The 24,500-nt window shown below is 41.6% G+C and overlaps 1 protein-coding gene across 3 annotated transcripts in view; it reads left to right on the top strand.

The window, feature by feature from the left end:
* robo4 (roundabout, axon guidance receptor, homolog 4 (Drosophila)) overlaps positions 1 to 24,500 on the top strand; it is a 138,475-nt gene that overhangs the window by 11,268 nt on the left and 102,707 nt on the right. Inside the window, exon 1 of one of the 3 annotated variants that reach the window (XM_043676849.2) lies at positions 8,936 to 9,090. The exons of the other annotated variants lie outside the window; for them this stretch is intronic. Within the exon in view, the coding sequence (XP_043532784.2) occupies positions 9,024 to 9,090 (67 nt within the window). The 5' untranslated portion in view covers positions 8,936 to 9,023. Of the gene's footprint in view, positions 1 to 8,935; positions 9,091 to 24,500 lie in introns of those variants that run through there. 3 annotated transcript variants of the gene reach the window in all.

Here is a 24,500-nt window from a genome sequence, read left to right as displayed (position 1 = left end):
TATGATTAACAGGCTGTGATAAATGGAGTTTCCCAGGAGTCTGTGCTGAGGCATCAATTGATAATAGTGGCTTGAGATTTTGTCAGTGCCCAAGTAAACACAAAATGATTGAACACTCAGAAAGTAGGCAAAGAGATTTGAGATGCATCCTGTCCAGATGTGCAAGATGGCAGTGAGTCCCTGAACCCAGAGAGATCTGGCAAGAACATAATCATAAAACTGTTGGTAAAGTGCAGTGTCGAATACAGTGCTGAGATGTGTTACAAGCTATGGAATCTATGGAATTCACTACCACAGAAGGCTGTGGAGGCGAGGTCATGGCGTATATTCAAGATGGCGATAGATAGGTTCTTGTTTGTAAAGAGGATCAAGGGTTACGGGGAGAAAGTGGGAGAATGGGGTTGAGAAATTCATCAGCCATGATTGATTGGTGGAGCCGATTCGATGGGCTGAATGGCCTAATTTCTGCTCCTATGTCTTATGGTCTTATGGTCTTAAATTACTCTGAGATTTGCCATGGTGGTGTGGTGTAGCTGGTGTTTTGCCAATGCCAGCTTCAGTGGACAAAGAGTGGAGGTGGTCGATTCCCATGGAGTATGCTAAGGGATGCCAGGGAAAATTGGTCTACATGGATGTCTGAAGAAGACTCCAGAGAGCTGCAGGTGCCTCGGAAGTGATTAGACTTTTAAATTAGGAATTGTTGCTAGCTAGTTTCCCACTGGCACTGAGACAGCCTTAATAGAAATGAGGCAAGGGGAACTAGTAATGGGTTACAAATACTCATAAATAGGATCCTCTTTTCTTATCAGTGAAGTTGTAACCTAGCCATTGAAAGTCTAAGGAGAAAATCTCTTTTCTTTTGACATTGAGAATCTAATTTATCGATTTTCCCCATATTTTCTAAAATTTCGCACCATGATGTTCAGATGTTGCAAAGATTCTGCTGGTTATCTTCAGCATTTTGCCCTTAAACTTGGGGCCACTGTTCAAACTATACCACATTTTATGAGTATTAGTTTATTCACCTTAATGTTGCTGCATGAAAGTTGTAACGTGATTGGTAGGGTGGCTAATTCTGACAGATAGAATCATAGAATTTTACAGTCCAGAAGGCGGCCATATGACCCATCATGTCTGTACCGGCCTCTGAAAGAGTGAACCAGCAAGTACCACTCTCTAGCCCTAACTTCATAGTCTCTGTATTCATCACATCCAAATACATATTACAGCTCTTTTTTGAAATCTTGAGTAAAGACATTTCTCCTCATCTCACTCCAGCTCACTTGCTGAAAATCATGAAATTGTGAGCCTTAGTTACAGACATACCAACTAGTGGAAACAGAATATTCTTCTTTACCCTTTCAAAATTGTTCATAATTTTGAATACCCTTAATCTTCTCTGCTCCAAGGAGAATAAGCCCAATTTCTCTAATCTCTCCTTGTGTCTAAAATCCCTCATTCTTGCTATCATTCTAATAAATCTCCTTTGTTGTCAACCAGAAGCGGCAGGGATAGACCACTATAAACACCGGAGGAAACACCACAGAAGCGCTTCACAGGAGGCTCCCAAGCACTGAGGATGTCACCTAGACAGGGAACGAAACGTTTGCAACAAAAACTTCCAGCTCGGCGAACAGAACCACAGCAACGAGCACCCGAGCTACAAATCTTCTCACAAACTTTGATCTCCTGCTAAATGTCTGCCCATTTGGTCAACTTGTCAATGTTCCTCTGAAGTTGTTCAGTATTATCCTCACAATTCACTATTTTCCATAGCTTAGTATCATCCATAAACTTAGAGATTTTGCCCTCAACGCTTATCTCCGAATCATTTATGTAAATCAGATAATAATAGATCCCAACACTGATCCCTGGGGAACACCACTTTCAATTCATCTGCAATCTGAGAAATGCCCATCTATAATTACCTTCTGTTTCCTATCTTTTAGCCAACTTCTAATCCATGCTGCCAAGCACCCATTAATCCCAAACATTTCTAATTTGCTAACCAAACCCTCGGATGCTGCCTGACCGGCTGTGCTTATCCAGCACCACACTCTTCAACTCTAATTGGCTAACCAACCTGCCATGTTGATTAATATCAATCCATTCTGTACGATTTGTGTTCATTTGTTCGAGAAATATTTAGATCATCTGATATCTCTCTATAGAACCCATTCAACATAATTGTAGCTTCAAACAAGCTACTTGCTAATTTTCTAAAAATTCATCTTAAAAGGTCCTCAAACCATAACTTTATAGTTCTCCAAAGCTATTTTCACCTTTCCAAACAAAAGCTTCTGCGCATTCAAGCAGCACCATATAGCAAATTACAATCAAAATAAATCAATACCTCATGATTTATGGTCATTGAATCATATGACCAGACATTTTGTGTTAAAACATTAAGTTTTCCTAAATTTCTCATTTATTCGGGGAACACAATCTTAAATTAAATTAGTCAAGGTAGTCCAATCAATAATGTCTTAGTTGCTCAGCCTTAAAATATTGGTTCCTTATTATGAATTGATTAACTCTCTGTAACAAACATTATCACCTTAGTTTAATAAATTGAATGTCTGTGGTATCATACATAAAGTAACAGCATCCCTGATTTTGATCATTCAATCAGATGCTCAGTCTGCTGATTTAAATTCTCAAATCCAAAATCAAATAAATCTCAATATCAGAAAAACAACCCTTTGTTTTTAATCTATGAATGAGAAAAAGCATCTCATAATTCACATAAGTCAGTATCTGTCCACCAAAGAAGCACAAATCAACATCCTAACCTTACTGTTAATAGCCACAAAGAAAATATAAAGGGTTAAACACTTTTAGCATTGCAGAACACCAAAATAACTCAGAAGAAATAAAACAGCAGCAAATTAAAGCAGATGTCTTGAAACGGTTAAAGGTGGATAAATCCCCAGGACCTGATCAGGTGTATCCGAGAACTCTGTGGGAAGCGAGAGAAGTGATTGCTGGGCCTCTTGCTGAGATATTTGTATCATCGATAGTCACAGGTGAGGTGCCGGAAGACTGGAGGTTAGCAAACGTGGTGTCACTTTTTAAGAAGGGCGGTAAAGACAAGCCAGGGAACTATAGACCGGTGAGCCTGACCTCGGTGGTGGGCAAGTTGTTGGAGGGAATCCTGAGGGACAGGATGTACATGTATTTGGAAAGGCAAGGAATGATTCGGGATAGTCAACATGGCTTTGTGTGTGGGAAATCATGTCTCACAAATTTGATTGAGTTTTTTGAAGAAGTAACAAAGAAGATTGATGAGGGCAGAGCAGTAGATGTGATCTATATGGACTTCAGTAAGGCATTCGACAAGATTCCCCATGGAAGACTGATTAGCATGGTTAGATCTCATGGAATACAGGGAGAATTAGCCATTTGGATACAGAACTGGCTCAAAGGTAGAAGGCAGAGGGTGGTGGTGGAGGGTTATTTTTCAGACTGGAGGTCTGTGACCAGTGGAGTGCCACAGGATCGGTGCTGAGCCCTCTACTTTTTGTCATTTACATAAATGATTTGGATGCGAGCTTAAGAGGTTCAGTTAGTAAGTTTGCAGATGACACCAAAATTGGAGGTGTAGTGGACAGCGAAGAGGGTTACCTCAGATTACAACAGGATCTGGACCAGATGGGCCAATGGGCTGAGAAGTGGCAGATGGAGTTTAATTCAGATAAATGTGAGGTGCTGCATTTTGGGAAAGCAAATCTTAGCAGGACCTATACACTTAATGGTAAGGTCCTAGGGAGTGTTGCTGAACAAAGAGACCTTGGAGTGCAGGTTCATAGCTCCTTGAAAGTGGAGTCGCAGGTAGATAGGATAGTGAAGAAGGCGCTTGGTATGCTTTCCCTTATTGGTCAGAGTATTGAGTGCAGGAGTTGGGAGGTCATGTTGCGGATGTACAGGACATTGGTTAGGCCACTGTTGGAATATTGTGTGCAATTCTGGCCTCCTTCCTATCGGAAAGATGTTGTGAAACTTGAAAGGGTTCAGAAAAGATTTACAAGGATGTTGCCAGGGTTGGAAGATTTGAGCTACAGGGAGAGGCTGAACAGGCTGGGGCTGTTTTCCCTGGAGCGTCGGAGGCTGAGGGGTGACCTTATAGAGGTTTGCAAAATTATGAGGGGCATGGATAGGATAAATAGACAAAGTCTTTTCCCTGGGGTCGGGGAGTCCAGAACTAGAAGGCATAGGTTAGGGTGAGTGGGGCAAGATATAAAAGAGACCTAAGGGGCAACTTTTTCACGCAGAGGGTGGTACGTGTCTGGAATGAGCTGCCAGAGGAAGTGGTGGAGGCTGGTACAATTGCAACATTTAAGAGGCATTTGGATGGGTACATGAATAGGAAGGGTTTGGTGGGATATGGGCCGGGTGCAGGCAGGTGGGACTAGATTGGGTTGGGATATCTAGTCGGCATGGACGGGTTGGACAGAAGGGTCTGTTTCCATGCTGTACATCTCTATGACTCTATGAGATCAAGTCCAACTTTTCTCATAACTATTTCAAAACTATTCGAATTATGATCACTTGCTCCAAAGCACACCCCCACTGATACCTCAGTCACTTCAAACAAACTGCTTTACCGCCTTTGCTACAGAAGGGTTAATTGTGTTAATGATTAGATTAGATTAGATTACTTACAGGGTGGAAACAGGCCCTTCGGCCCAACAAGTCCACACTGACCCGCCGAAGCGCAACCCACCCATACCCCTACCCCTACATTTACCCCTTTAACCTAACACTATGGGCAATTTAGCGTTGCCAATTCACCTGACCCTGCACATCTTTGGACTGTGGGAGGAAACCGGAGCACCCGGAGGAAACCCACGCAGACACGGGGAGAACGTGCAAACTCCACACAGTCAGTCGCCTGAGTCGGGAATTGAACCCGGGTCTCTGGCGCTGTAAGGCAGCAGTGCTAACCACTGTGCCACCGTGCCGCCCACTAATTGTCTTCTTTTACTCCCAATTTAGTGAAATGCCCCTTTTTACAGAAACTTTAATGCTCCTACGCAAGATGCTGCTGCTTATTGGTGATTAATCTCATGTTCTTGTTTCTGAATTACCTCCTCCTATGCTTTTATATCTAATGGCTTCTGTTATTTTCTCTTTTTAAAATCCTCACTAGGCAAATATGATTAGGATATTTTGCACCTTGACCTGCTTATCTATCAACCTTGACTGGGCTCTCCAATGCTTTTAAAAATAATCAATAGATTTTGAGCTGTTCAGTTTTGATCCTTGAACTAATTTGGTTTCATTCTGAAAAAGTTCTCTTTTAGCATTGAATCAGTTCTCTTGTCATTGTGGGTGAAAGTGAATACTGCAGATGCTGAAATTAGAGTCAGGAGTGTGGTGCTGGAAAACACAGCAGGTCAGGCAACATCTGAGGAGCAGGAAAATCGACATTTCGGGCAAAAGTCCTTCATTAGGAATGAGGCTGGGAACCTCAGGGATCCCTCCCAGTGCTTGTGCCCAGTGCTATGAATGTATCACCATTGTTAAATAAATAGATACAATGATGCCAATACAATAAGCAAAATACTTTGCCAGACATAGCTGCAGACAGCTTAGATGTTGAAAGGATAAGAGTGATAAACTTTATTATTTGGGACTGACATTATAGTAATAATTCAAAAAGATCAAACCAGGCTAATGGATGGAGGGGACAAACTGCTCAGAGAACACAAAATAGTTCTGAGACTGGAAATGTCTACTTTGTTGCTTTGGCAAAGCTGACTCAGGTACTCTTGGGTATAACACGGTGGATCAGTGGTTAACACTGCTGACTCACAGCGCCAGGGACCCGGGTTTGATTTCAACCTCAGGCAACTGTCTGTGTGGAGTTTGCACATTCTCTCCATGTCTGCGTGGGTTTCCTCCGGGTGCTCCGATTTCCTCCCACAATCCAAAGATGTGCAGGTTAGGTGGATTCCCCATGCTAAATTGTCCATGGTGTCTTGGGATGTTTGGACTGTGGGAGAAAATCCACAGAGACACAGGGTAGAATATGCAAACTGCACACAAGCAGTTACCTGAGCCTGGAATCGAACCCAGATCCCTGTGGCTGAGAGGGAATAGTGCCATTGTGCTACCCCAACTTCTTGAGATTGTTGGAGCAGCACTCATCCTGACAAGTGTATTCCATCACACTCCTGTCTTGTGCCTTGCAGATGGTGGAGAGCCTTTGGGGAGTCAGGAGGTGGGTTACTTGCTGCAGGATTCCTATCCTTCTACTTGCTGTTCTAACCACAGTACGGCTAATCCAGTTCAGTTTCTTAGCAATGGTATTCCTCAGGATGTTGAAGATAAATGGATTCAGTGATGGTAATGTAATTGAATGTCAAGGGGTAATGATTAGATTATCTTTTTTTGGAAATGGTCTTATAAAGCATGAATATCTCCTTCTCTTTGTCAGCCCAAACTTGAATATTGATCAGGTCTTGCTGTCAAATTTCAAACAATCATAACAGCTTACACTGCAAGAGAAAATGCATATATTTATTTTATTCGTACATGAGATTGTTGGCTTGACCAGCATTATCTAGCCCTAATTGCCTCTTTACCTGAATGACTGGTGAGAACTAATTTAGAGGGCATTTAAGAGTCAACCACACTGCTGTGGGCTAGACTAGGTAAGGATGGCAGATTTCCTTCCATAAAGTAAGCCTGATGGATTTTTAGAAGGTTGCCATTGGTCCAGCTTTCCACAATTACAGGCTTTTATTTAATTCTAATTTAGCCATCTGTTATGGTGGGATTTGAACCTATCTCACCAGAACAATGACTGGAATCTGGATACCAGCCCAATGACATCACCATTGCGGCATGGCTTCCCCACTGATTATTACCTGGTGCTGAATGGCCGAGCCTTTGGCATGACAAAAGCATTAGGGGACCACAGGCTTCCACAGCTCCTGACTAATTCAGAAATGGCGCAAGACTTGAACATATTCCTTTTGTTTGCAGAGAATAGGTTTCTGAAATGAATGTATGTTGCTTATAGCAAGTGAAAAGAACCAGATTGGAAGTTTAAATAATTGTCAATGCAGCAGTGAGTGCACTCAGGGTTGTCCAATATGTCCAATCAATTGGTCCATTGGAGTTAATTTACCAAGAAATCAGCATTATTTTCTCTTATAAATTGTTGTGATCATGTAAGAAGTAAAACTTCAGCAGCATGTTTCTATATTGCAAGATTCAGTGTTTAAATCGGTTATCATTGTTAAGACAAACGTTTTACAAATACTGAGTGATAGCACAATAGTAGTGCAGTTTGGATGGACCATAAAAATGACAGATGACTCCTGACATTGATGTGAGGGAGGGGACTGACCTCTCTCTACTGCTCTCACCACTTGTATTTGCCATTCCATGGCACACTCCATTGATTGGCTGGGCTTGTGGTCCAAATGTGAAGCTCAGAGTGTGAAGGAGCATGAACACAGGGGATGGGAGCTTCACATGGCATGCAGTACAACAACAATTTGCCCCTGTATGGCAACCTTGATGTAGAGAAAATGTCCCGGGGACTTCACAATTTGCCAGAGTCACGTTTTCATGCTTTTACAATGCATTGATACAGCCTATTATTCCCCAGTGCAGTGAGTGTAGCTGAACTAATTATCTTTGATGACATTTGACAAATCTGAAAGTGCCTTTAGTTCACTATCAATGGCAAAACTACCTGTTCAGGTTAGAAATGGCAAGTAGTAGATGCTGAACAGCACTATTAGGATTGACTCTCTTGAGGAATTGTTTTCTCTACATGTAACGATGGAAAGAACCTACAATTACTGAGCACCTTATCATATTCTCTACTGGCCCAGTGTGCTTCATGAACAATATGTTTCATTGAGGTGCAGTGGCAGTTTCTTTTTCATCCTTCATGGGATGTGGATATTGTTGGCTGGAACAGCATTTATTGCCAGTTCCTAATTGCCCTTGAGAAGGTGATGCCTTGTTGAAGTGCTGCTGAGTGGGATTTTTTTTTACTGAAGATAGAGACTTTCCTTTACCCTTTATTTGAATTTGGCCCTACCACCATCCGGTACTTAATACTGATCCTTAGTACTGCCCTTCACTGTTAGACTGGGCTATTTGCTTAGCACTGCTTCATTGTTGAAACATCATCCATGAGATGAGGTGGAACAGTGGCTAGCACTGCTGCCTCATAGTGCCAGGGTTCGATTCCTGCCATGGGTGACTGTCTGTGTGGAGTTTGCACAGCCCCCTCTGGGTGCTCTGGTTTCTTCCCACAGTCCAAAGATGTTCAGGTCAGGTGAATTGACCATGCTAAATTGCCTGTAGTGTTAAATATTAGTGGTGCATTAGTCAGGGTTAAATATAGAGTAGGGGAATGGGTCTGGTTTGGGGGCTTTTGCCCGAAACGTCAATTTTCCTGCTGCTCGGATGCTGCCTGAACTGCTGTACTTTTCCAGCACCACTCTAATCTAGAATCTGGTTTCCAGCATCTGCAGTCATTGTTTTTACATAATGGGTCTGGGTGGGTTACTCTTTGGAGGGGAGGCGTGGACTTGTAGGGCCGAAGGGCCTGTTTCTATACTGCAGGTAATCTAATCGAAAAAATGAAGCTGACTGCTACCAAAGACTTGTTACGAAAGCAGGCGAGTGAAATGAGAGGGGATTGGGGAAACGATGGTGAGTATTTAAGAGAGTCAGTGAAGGTGAGGGTCTGTGGATGCAGAGCTCGGCACCAAAGCGGGGGCGTGGGATGATGTGGGGGGAGGCGAACACAATCAGACAGAGCTCAGGTTCTTCGGCACTTCAAATAAATCAGAGCCAAAGCAGGAAACGGGATTTAAACCGAGTCGAGGCTGAGGAGAGGATACGGGCTGGGGGCAGTGCTGAGGTTTCCTGACAGGATTGTGGCACTCGGCCAGCGGCAGTCGGTGCAAGTTTCCTGTGAGTTTGTCCTTCTCTGGCTTTGTAGCTAGACTTCTGCTGAAGGTCGGACGAACGGCGGAACCTGTGTTTCTCGGATGGAACTCGGGGCAACGCGACACCTTCAGGTCCTGTTGTTCTGGAGACTTTTAATTTCCTTGGAAGGTGAGAGTCATGTTTGGAAACTTTGTTCTAACTTTTGTCCTCTGAAGTGACATATCTGCGTTTCGAAGTTCAGATAAACTGCTGGCAACTGCAGAATAAACGTTTTAACAAAAAAAAAGCAACTTTTTTTGTTGAAGTATTTAAGAAGTATTTAGCTGTGCGATTACGATGCACACAGGGCTATGGGTCAAGTGCTGGAGAATGTGATTAGAATAGTTAGGAAGGAACTCTTAAGGAGTTAGGAATTCTGAGGAAGAGTCAATCGATCTGAAACGTTAACTCTGATTTCTCTCCACAGATGCTGCCAGACCTGCTGAGTTTTTCCAGCAATTTCTGTTTTTGTTGCTGATTTACAGCATCCGCAATTCTTTCGGTTTTTTTAAATTTAGAATATTCAGTTGGTTGCTTTTGACCAGCATGGATGCGATGGGCCGAAGGAACTTTGTGCTGACGATCTCCACGACTCTACGTATTCAGATTACATAAGAGAACATATTTTTAATCTATTATGCAAGTGTTATATGGCCTTCCCCTGCGATTTGTGTCAAATGAAACTCTTTTAATGTAATAATGTTAATAATTTACAAAATGCATCTCATTCGAGCTGGGATCCAAGTAAATTCATTGTTATACTTTAGAAATCCAACTTACGTGTATAGTACATAAGTTTTGATTTCATTGATAATTTTCATTATCTAAAAATATTCCCATTCATTTTTTTTAAAAAATCCAACATCTTCAGCATATATGCTGTCAGGATACGAATTTAAGCAACAGTGCAACTTCATTTGTGCAGAGATGAATCTTCCCTTTTAACGTTATCAGTCTGCTGTAGGTCGGTGGCTCTCTCTCTTCCCTCTCCCTCCTCCTCTCTTCCCTCTCCATCCTTCTCTCCCCCCACCTCCCCGCCACCCCACCCATTCTGCAGTCTGCTTTTTTAAAGGGATAGTTCACTGGCTGAGATAAAAGTTGTACAGAGAGACACATACACACATACAGAAATCTAGTTCATGTCAACAAATCTCCAATTTCGTAAATATGGCTTTGAAGCTGCTGAGAAAGAGTCCTTTGTGTGTGTTTTTGGTTCAAAGCTGCAAATCATTGTGATGAGGGTGGGATAGTTTAAGAGGTATGCATTGTGAGGCTTTGATTTGTAACTACAATAGCGTCTAGCCAAAGAACTTTATAAAAGGGCATGGCCGGTGTAACAGGTCCGTTTGAATTGGCTTCTGTTTCAAAATGATCATCCCGACACAACAAATTCCACACACACAAATACAGACGCAAACAGGAGCCCAAACAAACCTATAATTAAGTCAATTTACATTTTAAAAAGAACATGCTATTCTGTTTGATTTCCTTTGCACTTTTGGAAACAAGATACACGTTTAGTCAGAATTTAATTGCTATGCTTTCTTTAATCATCCCCTCCATGCTATTTGTTGGCAGCCTTATGAGTTCATGGCTTCCTCTGATCTGTGTAACGGGAAGGAGTCCCATTTTTACAGTGTTCTGTGGCTGGCCTGTTGCAGTGGCGCAGTATTTAAATGCACAGGAAGGATTTGACCTCTCAGTCCTCAGTGTGTGCTGAGCTCTCACTTGCTTTGGCAGTAGGTCACAAGAAGTTGTCTCAGCACAATTTGGAAAGCGAAGAGACTGGCCAGGCTCCCCCCACCCAGTCAGTCCTGTTGGAGCCAAAAGAGAAAATGCTGGAAAATCTCAGCAGGTCTGGCAGCATCTGTAAGGAGAGAAAAGAACAGACCTGCTGAGATTTTTCAGCATTTTTCTCTTTTGGTTTCAGATTCCAGCATCCACAGTAATTTGCTTTTACTTTAGTCCTGTTGGAGAACGATCAGAGATGTTGGGCCCATTGCTCTTTTCATGAGTCATGATGACTTTATGTAGCACTCATTGAAATGCACTCCATAAGACAAACATTGACACCGAGCTGAAAAAAGCAACATTAATATTAGGAATGAACCAATAGTTTATAAGGATTGTATTACAGGAAGCGAAACAGAAGGAAATCCCAGCCCATATGTGACTGAGACAGTTGAAAATATAGCTGGCAATTGGAACAATGAAAATTGAGGTGTGCAAGAGGCCAGAATTAGAAGAATGTAGAAGTCTGAAGAAAGCAGAGTAATGGCACATTGATGGGCTGAATGGCCTCCTTCTATGTTGTATTTGACTCCAAACAGACACTTATCTGATTGGTATTGAAGTGCATATCCTTGTTAACAATTGTTACTGCACTTCGAAAGTGCGTGACTTTAAGTATTTTGTTGACATGTTGTCAAATGGAGTTAAATTCAATTGTAGCTTTCAGAAGGGAACTCGATAATTGAAAAGAGAGACATCCGTGTTGCTGGAAAGACCAGAATGGCCCCTTGCTGCACTGTATCATGCCATGAGTTGTATAGCTCCCCATCGAAGTCTCAAATTATCTCAGTGATACATGCAATGAATTTAGTTTCTGAAGCCCAATGTAAGCAAATGAAACAACCAAGTTGTACCAGAAACATGATATGAGTACAACCAGATAATTTTTTTAGATCTGCTCAAGACACTGGAAGAACTCCCTACTCCTCTTTGAAATGTGCTATTTGTTTTACAGCCATCAAACAGAAATCTGCATTAGTTTAATAATCTAACAGTGCATCAGTGAAATATTGGTGTCCATGTCTAGTTCATTGCATATCCGACTTTTATCCCAAAACGCAGGAGAACTTTTGTTTGCATAGTTTTCAATCGTGATCGGTAGTTATAGCTAAGAATGCCAACGATTGAATCTTTTAGAATTTGGGGACACTGTTTAAATATCAGGGGTTTCCTGTTGGCGCTGGAGATAAAACGAACCTTTTTCTCTCAGGAGGTCATGGATCAGTTGAACTCTGTTCCCCAGACAGTAGTGAACACACAGTCATTGAATATTTTTAACGTAAAATTGGATATATTCTTGATTAACAAGGAAGCCATATGTTATAGGAGGTCTGCAGGAATAAGAGGCTGAAGTCACAATGTGATCAACCATGGGTGTTATTGAGTGGCAGCACAGGCCTGATCTGCTCCTGCTCTTAGCTTGATTGATTGGTCCAACCATGGGCTGTGCTCAGGTTTTGTGTAAGATACAGTCTGGGACTTATTTTCATGTTCATCCATTGAGCTCACTTTTAGTTGGGTTCACTCAGATAATGCTACGCACCTTCATGGGACATGCTGCAAGGATTCGTGGTGCAAAATCAAAGATGATAGGTTCAAGTTAGAGGACCTTCATTCCATTTCATTCAATGAAATTGCTTGCAAAATCTAACATGCGTACTTCTTCATGGTGACAATACAAATGTTAAGTCTTCATTCAAGGCCAGAGAATGATTCATTGTAGAGCCAAACCTATTTGTGTGAAGTTGGACGGAAACATGGCCAATGGAAAGCGCAATTCCATATACACTACCATCTTAGTTACAGCAGGGAGAGTTTCAAATGATGAAGAGTCATCTGGACATGAAGTGTTAGCTTACTCACTCTCATGGATGTTGCTTAAACTGCGGGATCTCCAGTATCTTTTGATTTCAGTAGAGCGCTTTGATAGTAAGTCCTGGGTCTCTCCTTGACTGCAAGAGGACTTGTCTGAGCAGTTTAACAAAAGAAGGGATGTGATGGACACCAAATTTAGGGTAAGGAGAGAGAAGAGACTGCTTTCAGGAGGTTATTAATCATCCAGTCTGTGCAGAGAAACCTGAATTACTATGGAAAGAATGTTTCTTCAAAAGGAAATGGCCTTGATTCATATTAGAGATTGTTTTGTTGTAGCATCATTAGTTACCCAATTGCTATCAGTGTCCCAGGAGAAAAACATGATAATAGGCTGGTTTTGGAATAACTGTTCGTACTGGATACTTATTCTTGCTAGCGATGTGGCGTGGTTAATGGTACTCAAATTTAGGGAACTTGATTAACTTTATACCATATCCTTGGCACTGGATCCAAACTTGGCTTCTGTTGCAACTCGGACTGAGGACTTTGGGGTCTTTAACCTGATTGCTGGGTCTACATTGTCCAGCATGTTAACAGCAAGGTTACTGAATGATTATGATCCTGGTCCTGATAATGTAGGTCAAGCAAACTATTTAACTTACAATGTAATTGCAGAGCAGTGAGCATTAAATGTAGAGATAGAAATCTTAGATGGGAGATTAGGAATGAATGTTTTTCTCATGGAGCTATGGAATGGCTGTCAGCAAGAATTAATATATAATTGACATAACAAGCAGAAAAGAGCCTGCTAATTATCTGTTTGTTAAATGTTCTGACGTTTAAAGATAGACCTTGATGCTAAAATATTCTGGTAGATGATAATGAAGGGATGGTGTGATGCAGCTGTTCAGGGGGGAGGGATGCAGGGATATGTACAGTTGTATGTGTCCTGGTGATTTGCTTCATGGCTTAAGGTGAAACTGCAGAGCCTTAACCTGGAGGTTTTATCTATAGACAATTGTCCACACTGAGAAAATCTTTGTCCTTTGTAGACCATTGGTTAGGTCTAAGTAACCTGAATGTAGTATGATGCCAATTGCAATTAGCAGATGACAATATCCTTAGGTTAATCCCTTTAGTATATCCAAGGAGGTTAAGCCTTATTTTAGGAAGTCATTAAGAAGGCTTCTATAATGATCGAACAATGTGGAGTCTGACTGTTTGATGTTTTCCAGATATGCTATGTGAGTCTCTTAAAATCTACCTTACAACTGCTTTTCCTGTCTGTGATCCAATGTTTACCACAAGTTCCAGAATTACTAACTGTGATTGCACCTTTGTCCGTTTGAGAATACTTGCTACTTTAATGTTGTCTTGTGATTTCTGTTCTGTTTTGGAATGCAGTGCTCATGCACACACCTGGGAAACAATCTGTCTGTGGCAGTGGTAAACAGTTATTACTGTACAAGCTATGCGGAAGAACCAATCTATACAAGCTATGGGAAGAGCTAGTTCAGACTAAAAAGCAATCATTGACAGTGTTTAGCTGATTGATATGCTGCCAGGTGTGTGGGACTGGGATGTGCTGGCAAGGAAGTTGAAGAGTGTGGTGCTGGAAAAGCACAGTTGGTCAGGCAGCATCCGTGGAGCTGGAGAATTGACGTTTCAAGCATAAGCCCTTTGTCAAGAATTCTTGCCTTGTGATGGCAAGAAAGGCCTCCTTTTCAATCTCAAGGTTGTGCTGTTTGAGCTGAGGTCAGCCTAGATGGAAAGGTGCTTACCATGATTGCTATTGAGTAACTGCAGCAGTGACTCCCCAAACCATTCAAATAGCCCCCAAGATAGTCAATGTCAGGAACTGACATTTGGCGGAGTGCTATAAGTTGTGAAAAAAGAGATTTGCATTCATATAGCGCCTTTCAGAATGCACCTTACAGCTAAGGAAGTTTTTTTTAATGTACAAAGACACTGTCGTAATGTGGGAAATACAGTAGCCAGTGAGTGCAAAGCAAACTCCTGCATTAGCAAAACGATAATGGCCAGAGAATGACCTTGGCTGTGAAGTATGTATTGGCTTGGACTTGAGGGAGAACTCCCCATATCTTCTACAACATGGTGCCACCACTGGATGATTTTTGCCCACCTGAGAGGTAAATGCTGCTATAGATTATAGATTGAAGGCAACTTTGACAGTTTAGGCAGTCCCTCAGTGTGACACTAAAAAGTTTTCCTGGAAGAGGACTTAGAATCATGGAATCCTGACAATGTCGAAGCAGGCCTCTTGGCCCATTAATTCCATACCCAATCCCAGTGACCCTGCATTTCCCATGGCCAATCCACCTAACCTGCACATCTTTACACTGTGGTAGGAAACCAGAGCACAAGAGGAAACACACGCAGACTCAGGGAGAACGTGCAAACTCCACACAGACAGTTGCCCGAAGCTGGAATCAAGCCCAGGTCCCTAGTGCTAACCGTTGAGCCACCATGCCACCCCTCACTCACTTCCTGACCTTCTGACTCCATAGAACATGCAGAAAATAGTATGGCTAATTTAGGGAGTGAAGTGCAAAATAAAATGCTGTCATTAAATCAAAAGATTATTTTCATGTTTCTTCCAAAAGTGCTTTAATTCTGTACTTTTCTGCACCTCTGTTGAACATGGTGCTTGTATTTACAGCTGTCAATTTGTTCTGGTACAATTTTGGGAAATTCATCTATCAGCTGCGGGTCAAAAGTTAGATGTATCATTTTTCCAGGCACAGCCCTCAGTCAAGGAGCATGAGAACAGGAATCGGGCCGTAGTATTGCTTCCCAACATCTGACTGACACTTTGATCTCATGGGAAGCAGGAACTAAATTTACACCTTTGATGTTAAAAGAAAGCCAGCTTTAATGGTCTCAGGTATTTGACACTACAGCTATTTGAGCTCTCCTGTGGGCTGAGTTGACCTATTTTTCTTGCGTTGTATGCTGTACAGGAGCTATTAGGACAACATTTATGCTTGTAAGCTCCTGAGCTCAAATAGGGGCAGTTTTGTTTGGCTTACAAAGATCATTTTAGTTTCAAATGGAAGTCTATCTGCTCATGAACACCAATGAGGTAATGCAGACATGACTACCTTGACACAGAACTGTCATGCTGAAGAAGAAGGCTATTTCACCCATTATGTTTGCACCATTATCTACACAATTGAAATCCCCTTCATTCTGCCACAGGAGCTTAATACAATGCTAAGTCATCCCAAGTGATGATTGGCAAGAAGAGGTCAGTAGATAATTTCACCCACCTCAAAGTGCCAACCACTAAGGGAGCACAGATTGGGGAATTGTACACTTGCATTTTCAAGAAGACCATTCTTTGTTTGAAATTTACCACACGTTAAATAAAGTCAAATAGTAGCACCGTTGGTGTGTGATCAAGTGTTACAGTTCAGAGAGTGTCAGGTTTGGTTCCTGGTCCTCAATGGGATTAGCAATGCAGCTTAGCATGGCAATTGCTGACCATAGGAGAAAGAAGTACAATCAGTTTTTAACATTCTTTCACGAGAAGACCAATGTTTATTGTCCATTCCTAGTTGTTCTTGAGAAGGTAGTGGTGAGCTGCCATCTTAAACCACGGCCATCCATGTGTTGCAGGCTCTCATGAAGGTAATTCCAGGAGTTTATTCCCAATGACAGTGGAGGAATGCTGACATAGTTCCCAAGACTAGGAAGGTGTGTGGCTAGGAGAGGAATTTGTGAGTGTTGGTGTTCCCATGCATCTGCTTCCTGTGCCTTACTAGTTGGTAGAAGTCTCATGTTTGGAAAGTACTGTTGAAGGAGTCTTAGTGAGTTGCTGCAGTGTATCTTATTATTGGTACACACTAAGGATGCTCACCTGATCACTATGCAAGTAAGTATTGGGGTTCCATTGGTCCTTTGAGAAATTCTGATTTCCCAATGGATTTCCAAGGAACTGAGCGCTTATGCCCAAAACATCGATTCTCCTGCTCCTTTGATGCTGCCTGACCTGCTGCGCTTTTCCAGCGACACATTTTTCAGCATCATTCAGCAATAACAAAGTATCAGCCCTAGATTACATAGACAAAAATGAGTTGGGATTTTGATTCTTGACCTTAGGCCACAACAAAAATGTGCATTGACATCTGATGAGACTTGACCAATGGGCAATCACAGTCCAGGCTTGCAAACCAGTAAGTGCAAATTTGGACACAGCACCAGGCAGTAATGTTGTCACTTTGCTACAGGAATCACAACCAGGTTATTTTCATTCTGCCATTTTCATTCACTGGGGCCTCTGCTACTCTCAACAATTATTTGTATTTATATGGCATTGCAAAACATATCAAGGTAGATCACAGGAGGATCATCAAACAAAATTTGACACTGAATCATGTCTTGGGTCAGATGACCAATAAGAGGCAGGTTTCACAAAGTGTATAAAAAAAAAGAGATGCAGAGGATTAAGGAGGGGAGTCCAGGATTTAAGGCTGAAAGCACAGGCAATCTGTGCTAAAACCTATGTTAAATTATTTACACACGATGTGGGTGTGATGATTCTTGGAGATCTTCCTCCCTTTACATAGCCAGCTTACACTAGCTCTCAACTTGCTCCTTGATTCCTCTCCATTCTCACTCTCGAACAATAATTAAGAAATACCAATGAGGTATATAAGAAATTGATTTTTAAATAACTCACTCACAACCTAAAGTAAGATAAATGATGCTTCGTTATCTCTGCCTCTCTACATGTTCAGTGTAAAACCGTTGCGTTTTAGATAACATTTTCTTACTGATTGTGAGGTCCTGGTTATGATTCATGGTGGGTAAAGGGAGCTGGGACACGAGTAGTCATGACCTAATTAAATGGGGGACAAGCTCAAGAGCCTTCTCTTGTACCTCAGTCACTTTGGCTACTTCGACCATCTTCAAAGCTGGGACAAAAAAGTGATAATATGCTGTATTTATGGGACAGGAACTATGTAACAATAAACAAATGGGCATGCAGAGCCGAACAAACTGAGCCACTGTATGTGAGGGACTTGCCTATGAAAAGCACAAGTTTAATCTCAATAACATCACTTAGTCTGAGCTGAGTTCTCTGATCACAGTCAGGATGGCTGGAGAAACTCCTGTTCATTTCATTACCATGGACTGGGAGGGAATTGCAAGTCAAGATTCCTATTCCTGATCGTTTTCCTGCTATCCATGCCAGTATAATCTGTGGTGGGCAGTTGTAATGGACGGGAGTCTGTCTTTGCTTTCACTATGGCAGTGTTTGTCCAAGTAGAACTGAACAAACAGGAGAGGGGCTGGATGGCATTTTGTCAATGATGGTGTTCAAATCTCTCACCATAACAAGTTGCAAACCTGCATTCTGTGATTTGGTAAATTCTGGACGAGCACCAGGAAAGGAAGATAACAATGTAAATAACTAGGTTGTTGTGAAAATCCAACTGCTCCATGCATATCCTTTAAGGAAGGGGAACTGACATGTCTGCCTGGTCTATGCAGTGGTTCCCATAGAACAACTGAAAACAGACAATAAATACTGCTTTGCCCAAGATAAAGAACAATAATTCACTTGACCATGTGTCACCAGGACAATGTGACACACAAGAATGCTTCAGTACTAGATTTGGGTTAGAAATCCACAGTTTATGCAACAATGTCTTATGCCCTGTTAACCTGTCAAAAACAATCTTTAAATATATTTTTGCCTGGAGCTTGCAATGAGAGATTCCCCCACCACATAGGAGCAAAGTTTAGCGACAATGATATACAGACTAAATGGTCCGTGTAGTCGCCTATATAAAGGCACCAATGAAAATACCTGAACACAAACACTCTTTCAGAGTCATGCAAAATAAAAAGCAGAAATCCTGACAGACCTCAATCATTGTTGTTTGAAGTGGACTAGCTGTGTTGCCAGCCCATTGGCTCCATGCTTACACTTTCTGATTTCCTGTCTGATTTTCACATTGACCGGCATCCCCCTCCCTCCAGTGAAGTGTCGGAATGTGAAAACAGCTTTCGGTGTCCTTGATAAACAGGGAAGTGGAGGAACCACTATCGTTGTTCAGGATGTCTGAGGCTGGACTAAGAATGACAGGAAATTCCGACAAAGCACTCCATTAGTAAAGAGAATGAGATCTCTTTTAACCAGACTTTTCATCTGCAAGAAGTCCATTGATGGAACGGGAGAGTTTATGTTTAAACCAATCTCACAGGCTGAGAAAGACTTAGTCTGGAAAATTAGTGGTGCCAGGCCAGTGACTCACATGTTATGTGGTGCTAACATTTTTGTTTTGAATAGACGGTTCAAAGCCCAACATATTGGTAAAGGTCTCCACGAAACAGACATTAGAATCTCTGTAAATGCAAACAAAGATACCACATACCTGTTTGAAGCTTGCTCTGCAAAACCAGACTCTCTTGACATGAGCATTAGACCAGCTCCGTTTAGGAAAATTCAGGCCGTTTGCAGCCTAACCAGTAGTGATCCTTCTGGAGGATTTCAGGAAGCTGTTACCGAAAATGTAAATGCATGAAAATTACTTGCACGTTTGTGGAGTGTGATGGGGCTGCTGCTGGTCCTCTTCCTGCTGCCTCCTACACCTCAATATCCCCCTGTCTTCTGAATACCTCTCCAGCTCCCCCATCACCCACTGCCTTTCAAAGACATCATCTAGAACAACACAAAAAGTCTTACAGCCATGATTATGTCCTTAACAAACCAAAGATGATAAGAGAGATGAAGTGTATAACTTCAGATTTAGACATATTATATTGCACGAGCCATGTGTTTACACACACACTGAACTTGTCTTGGCAGTCTAAAGCCTCCTTGCATTCACCCCTCAATTCACAACAGCACATAGTTTTGTATCAATAGGAAACTTGGACATATTGCATTTCATTCCCTCTTACAAGTCCTTTTCTATAAATTGTAAATAGCTGGGGCCCAAGCACCAATCCTTGTGGTATACCACCTTCCAGCTGGAAATAGACCCATTTATTCTCAGTCTGTTTCCAGTCTGACTTCCAACTCTCAATCCACATCACTATATTATCCCAATCTCACACACTTTAAATTTGCCGACTAGCCTCTTATATTAGACTTTATCAAAAGGCTTCTTGAAATCCAAGTACACCACATAAGGTTCTCCCTTATCTATTTGACCTGTTCCATCCTGGAAAAAACTCCAGAAGATTAATCCCTCTCATAAACCAATGTTGAAATTGCCTAATCTGTTAATATTTTGCAAATGTTTTGTTATCATGTCTTTATGATGTGGAGGTACCAGTGTTGGATTTACATATGAATGAATTGAAACCTGCAACCCATCCTAAGTGAATAAGACTTAATAGCAATCTAGGTTTGTTCAATATATCACATACTTTGAGCTTTTACCATAAGTTGTGTGTCCTGTCATCATGCCCGACCAGCTACCAGACGAAGGAGCAGTGCTCCAAAAGTTTGTAATTCCAAATAAGCCCCTTGGACTATAACCTGGTGTCATGTGATTTTTAACCATGTCTTTTATAACAGACTCTAGCAATTTTCCCGCTACTGATGTTAGGCTAACTGATCAATATTTCTCTGTTAGTTTCCTTGGAGAATAGTGAGCATTTCGAATTTATTATTTCTGTTTGGGATCACTTAATTCAGTTAGTGAGTGAGAGAGTGAACATTATCTGATTTTCCTTTCTGTAGGTTGTATAATGGCCTGAGCTGATGGCAATTTTGGACATGTCAGAACCAAAGTGAAAAATGGCCTGATAGACCATAAGTTTCATTTTTGCCATTAGTTAGCTCTGCTGCTCTGTAACTGAACATATTCACAAGATTATCAATGTACTTTAATGAAAGAACATCAAATGTTATTCCACACTAAAGAAAAGAAAAAAGACAGAAACTAGTTTACACTATAAAAGAACAATTTGAAACGGTCTTAAAATAAGTACAGGTGGACAATCCTTTATCCGAAAAGCTCTAAAGTCCGAAGGTTTTTTTGTGAAGTTTTTTTCTCATTCATAAGGTTGTTTGGCATGCAAAAAGTCAACACCAACTTTATGCGTGTCACTCAGATGCTACGCTTATGTGTGTGTGTGTGTGTGGCCCAGCACCGGCAGGCCTCAATTCTGTTTCAAGGCCCCATTTTACTTCGTAAGTGTGTTCTTCCAGTAAGACTTTTAAAAATTTCACCATCAAGCTGTCACTTATTCTGAAATTCGAAATATTCTGAATTCCAAAAACCAGCTGGTCCCTAGCATTTCAAATAAAGGATTGTGCGCCTGTATCGGAAATAAAGATGCAACCATTTTATCTCAACAACAACCTTGTAGATACCCAAATCTCAGTGGCACCGTCTCTCCACTTTCAAATTTCTTGTCAGTTGAGTAATATGAGGCTTTGTTAACTGGAGTTTTAAAGAATGAGAGGAAACGTTATTGAAACATATAAGATTCCTAGGGGTTTGGAAAGGGTAGATCCTGAGAGTTTATTTCCCCTTGCTGGAAATTCCAAGACCAAATGGCATAAACTTAGTATGGGGGGTCATCTAATTAGGACAGAGATGAAAAACATTTTCTCTCAAAAGATTCATTTTACCACATGGGGCTGTAGAGGCTGGGTCATTAAGTATATTTAATGAGACAACAATGTAATCATCAAGTGAGTCAAGGGGCTGCAAGAAAAACAGGCAAGTGGAGTTGGAGATTATCATACCAACCATCATTTCATTGAATGGCAGAGCAGATTCAATGAACCAAATGGCTTCCATCTGCTCTTATGTTTTATGATCTTATGGCCATTTTCTGAATAGAACCATAGAATCCCCACAGGATGGAAACAGGACATTCAGCCTATTGAGTCAACACTGACCCTCCAAAGAGCATCCCACCCAGATCCACCCGATCCTTGCAACCCCACATTTACCTTTGGCAAACCTACCTAAACCGTACATTACGGGGCAATCGAGCATGGTCAATTCACCTAACCTGCATATCCTTGGACTTTAGGAGGAAAGACACATGGAGAATGTGCAAACTCCACACAGACAAGGCTGACATTAAACCTGGGTCCCTGGTGCTGTGAGGCAGCACTGTGAGCCACCATGCCACACCATTCTAGTTCTGGAGATTCTTCTAAACAACTTGGCTATCTTTTGGATAAGTCTGGGCATTTTGTAGACTGTTTGCTCCAACCCAGCATAAACATATTGTCTGGCCTCTTGGATGGTTCTGTCTTACTGTGATACTGAACTCCTGTCACTGGGCACCAATAATGTTTGGTTGCTACCCTTTTTTCCAAATACACTGGTCTGTGCAGATCAAGTTCGATTCCAAAGCTGTAACCCGAATGAAATGCATGTGTCAATAAACTTCAGACACCTCCAATTGTCACTCATAGAATAAATCTGATGAGAAACTAAAATCATTGTCTTTCCTTAACACAAACATAGTAGAAATATAAACCAGACTTAAAGCTGTGCATTATTCTATCAATTTTAGAACCCAAGTTGATAGATAATGATTATAACATTATCATCACAGTATTTCCTTACACTTCTTTTGCAATAAACTTGGCTGACTTGGTCCCACTCTTGCTTCTGTGTCAAAAAGGAAGGGCTGCAAGTCTCAAAACCAAAACATCAGCCTCAAAATCTAGGCAACCTCTGCAGTAGTACTGCAGGAGTGCTGCTCTCTCAGGGGAGCAATATTTCAAGTAAAATTCATGCTGTGGTTCTAGCTGATCTCTTGGGTGGATGTAAGGGATTTCAATGCACCACTGCAATGAAGAGAAGGGGAGATCCCCTGGTGCCCTGGCAATGTTTATTACTCATTCACTATCTACAGATGATGGTCCTGAGGTCAGCTTACTCAGATGTTGCTGTGCTTTTGTGAAGAAGGATGTGCCATCAGATATTGCCATCTTGTACCGGTGTAGGGTTTAGGAAGTTGCAGATTCGTTTGTACTATCACCCAGCATTTCCTGTGGTTGGTGATCTAAACAGGTCACTGCTCTAGATGGAGTATTGAGAAGTCCCAACTGTGAAGACCTGCACTGCACGGTTCTGGAGATTATATTGAGCTCTCATGGTTAACTCTATAATTTTAAAACCCTTGCTGATAAATTATTACATGAGGAGTCAACATTAATGTGATTTCCTTATAAACTGGTGTAGCTTAACACTTTGATAATGTAAACACTCAGAATTATTTCTTAATTCTTTCACAGTTTAAAATAAACTGGTCCCTAGAGCAGATGTGTCAAGAATTTTGTTAATATATAAAGAACTCCATTCCTGCATGACATTGTAGTGAGTCATACTGGAACTTGGCAGCATCCTGTGTGATGTCCGGACTTGGGCAGAAATGATTGAAATAACAAGATCTCAGCGTACGTGGTGTATGATTTAGAAAGGCTTCCTGTTTTGTTAACTCTGGGAGGGAAACAATGTGGATGTTTGTCATCCTTTTTGTCTGAGCGTGGCCTTGCTCAGGAAAATTATTATTCAACAACATAGTTCCTGCTCTTGCACGTGCAATGGGCAACACATTGGTCATATTCCAAACACTTCTGTCCTTGCATTTCAGAACATCGTCAATGACCGACAGGCTAAAATTAGCCCATGGTGGGTTTGAGACAACTGGAGAATGAATTAAATTCAGTGGATTTGATTTCCCTGTGACCCAGTGGAATTTGCTGCCCGTTTACAGAAGGGACAACAGTCTTTGTGGCGCAACACTTTCTGCTTTTGGTAACCGATCTACATGTGGTCCTTGTAGATTAAATATAGAGGAAATTAACCCTTCCCCTATCAGGTACTCCAAATAAGATGCAATAGAGTCTAGGTACAAAACAACTAAGGGCTTTTGTGGTGCTTAAAACAGGATTTGGAGGTTCCAGTGTTGGACTGGGGTGGGCAAAGGCACAAGTGACACAACTTGACCTGATGAAGGAGCAATGCTCTGAAAACTTGAGATTTCAAGTAAACCTGTTGGACTATAATCTGGTGTGTGTGACTTCTGATTTAAGACAGGAGACCTGGCTTCAAGACCATCTGTAGGTGTGTGACAGCATCACTGAACACGTGGTTAGGAAAATATTTTAGGTGCGAAAGAAAACTAATTTTCGCTCTTATCTCAGACAGCCCCTTGTAGGATGGGTAGAAGGTGCTGAATGCCAAGTGGGGTGGAGAAAAATGAAAACTAATTCATCAAAAATGTCATGCAAAAGATATATTATTTTGATGCCCACAGAAAGGGGTAAAGTGATAAAATTGTTTGAGGTTGTCCAGGAGATGACTTGACACAAAGCCCACACAGAGTGGAAGATTTGAGATGAGTTGGCTGATTTCAGCAGAAACTGGTGGTGTTGGGATGGATATTGTTATGGTTTATTGTGGGAGGGGGATGTCCCTGGGTTAGAGATTACAGTCCAGTACTCTTCTGTGATGTCCTTGAAATTGGTTAGCTCAGGATTGTCATTGAGGACATCCATTTCACTGAGGTACTGGACTGATTCTGGAGGCTGGAAAATGGAATGCCAGCACCAGTCAACATCTTTGTTCAAAAAAATCAATTGTGGAACATTTGCAGGAAAGCTATTTATTGCCTGTCTCAAACCTAAGAGGCTTCCATGACCACTTTAGAGCCAACCCAATTGGTGTACGACTAAAGTCACATCTGTTATCTTACTGCTTTAAGAGTCATGATTTGGAGATGCCGTTGTTGGACTGGGGTGTACAGAGTTAAAAATCACACAACACCAGGTTATAGTCCAACAGGTTTACTTGGAAGCACAGTAGCTTTCGGAGCATCGCTCCTTCACCTGACTACCACCTGATGAAGGAGCGACGCTCCGAAAGGCTAGTGTGCTTCCAATTAAACCTGTTGGACTATAACCTGGTGTTGAGTGATTT

The sequence above is a fragment of the Chiloscyllium plagiosum genome, unplaced genomic scaffold (assembly GCF_037043375.1).
Source record: "Chiloscyllium plagiosum isolate Xiang-an unplaced genomic scaffold, Cpla_swu_hap1 HiC_scaffold_29, whole genome shotgun sequence".
Lineage (NCBI taxonomy): Eukaryota > Metazoa > Chordata > Chondrichthyes > Orectolobiformes > Hemiscylliidae > Chiloscyllium > Chiloscyllium plagiosum.
The sequence above is the reverse complement of the archived record's forward strand: the minus strand, read 5'-3'. Positions and strand labels throughout refer to the sequence as shown.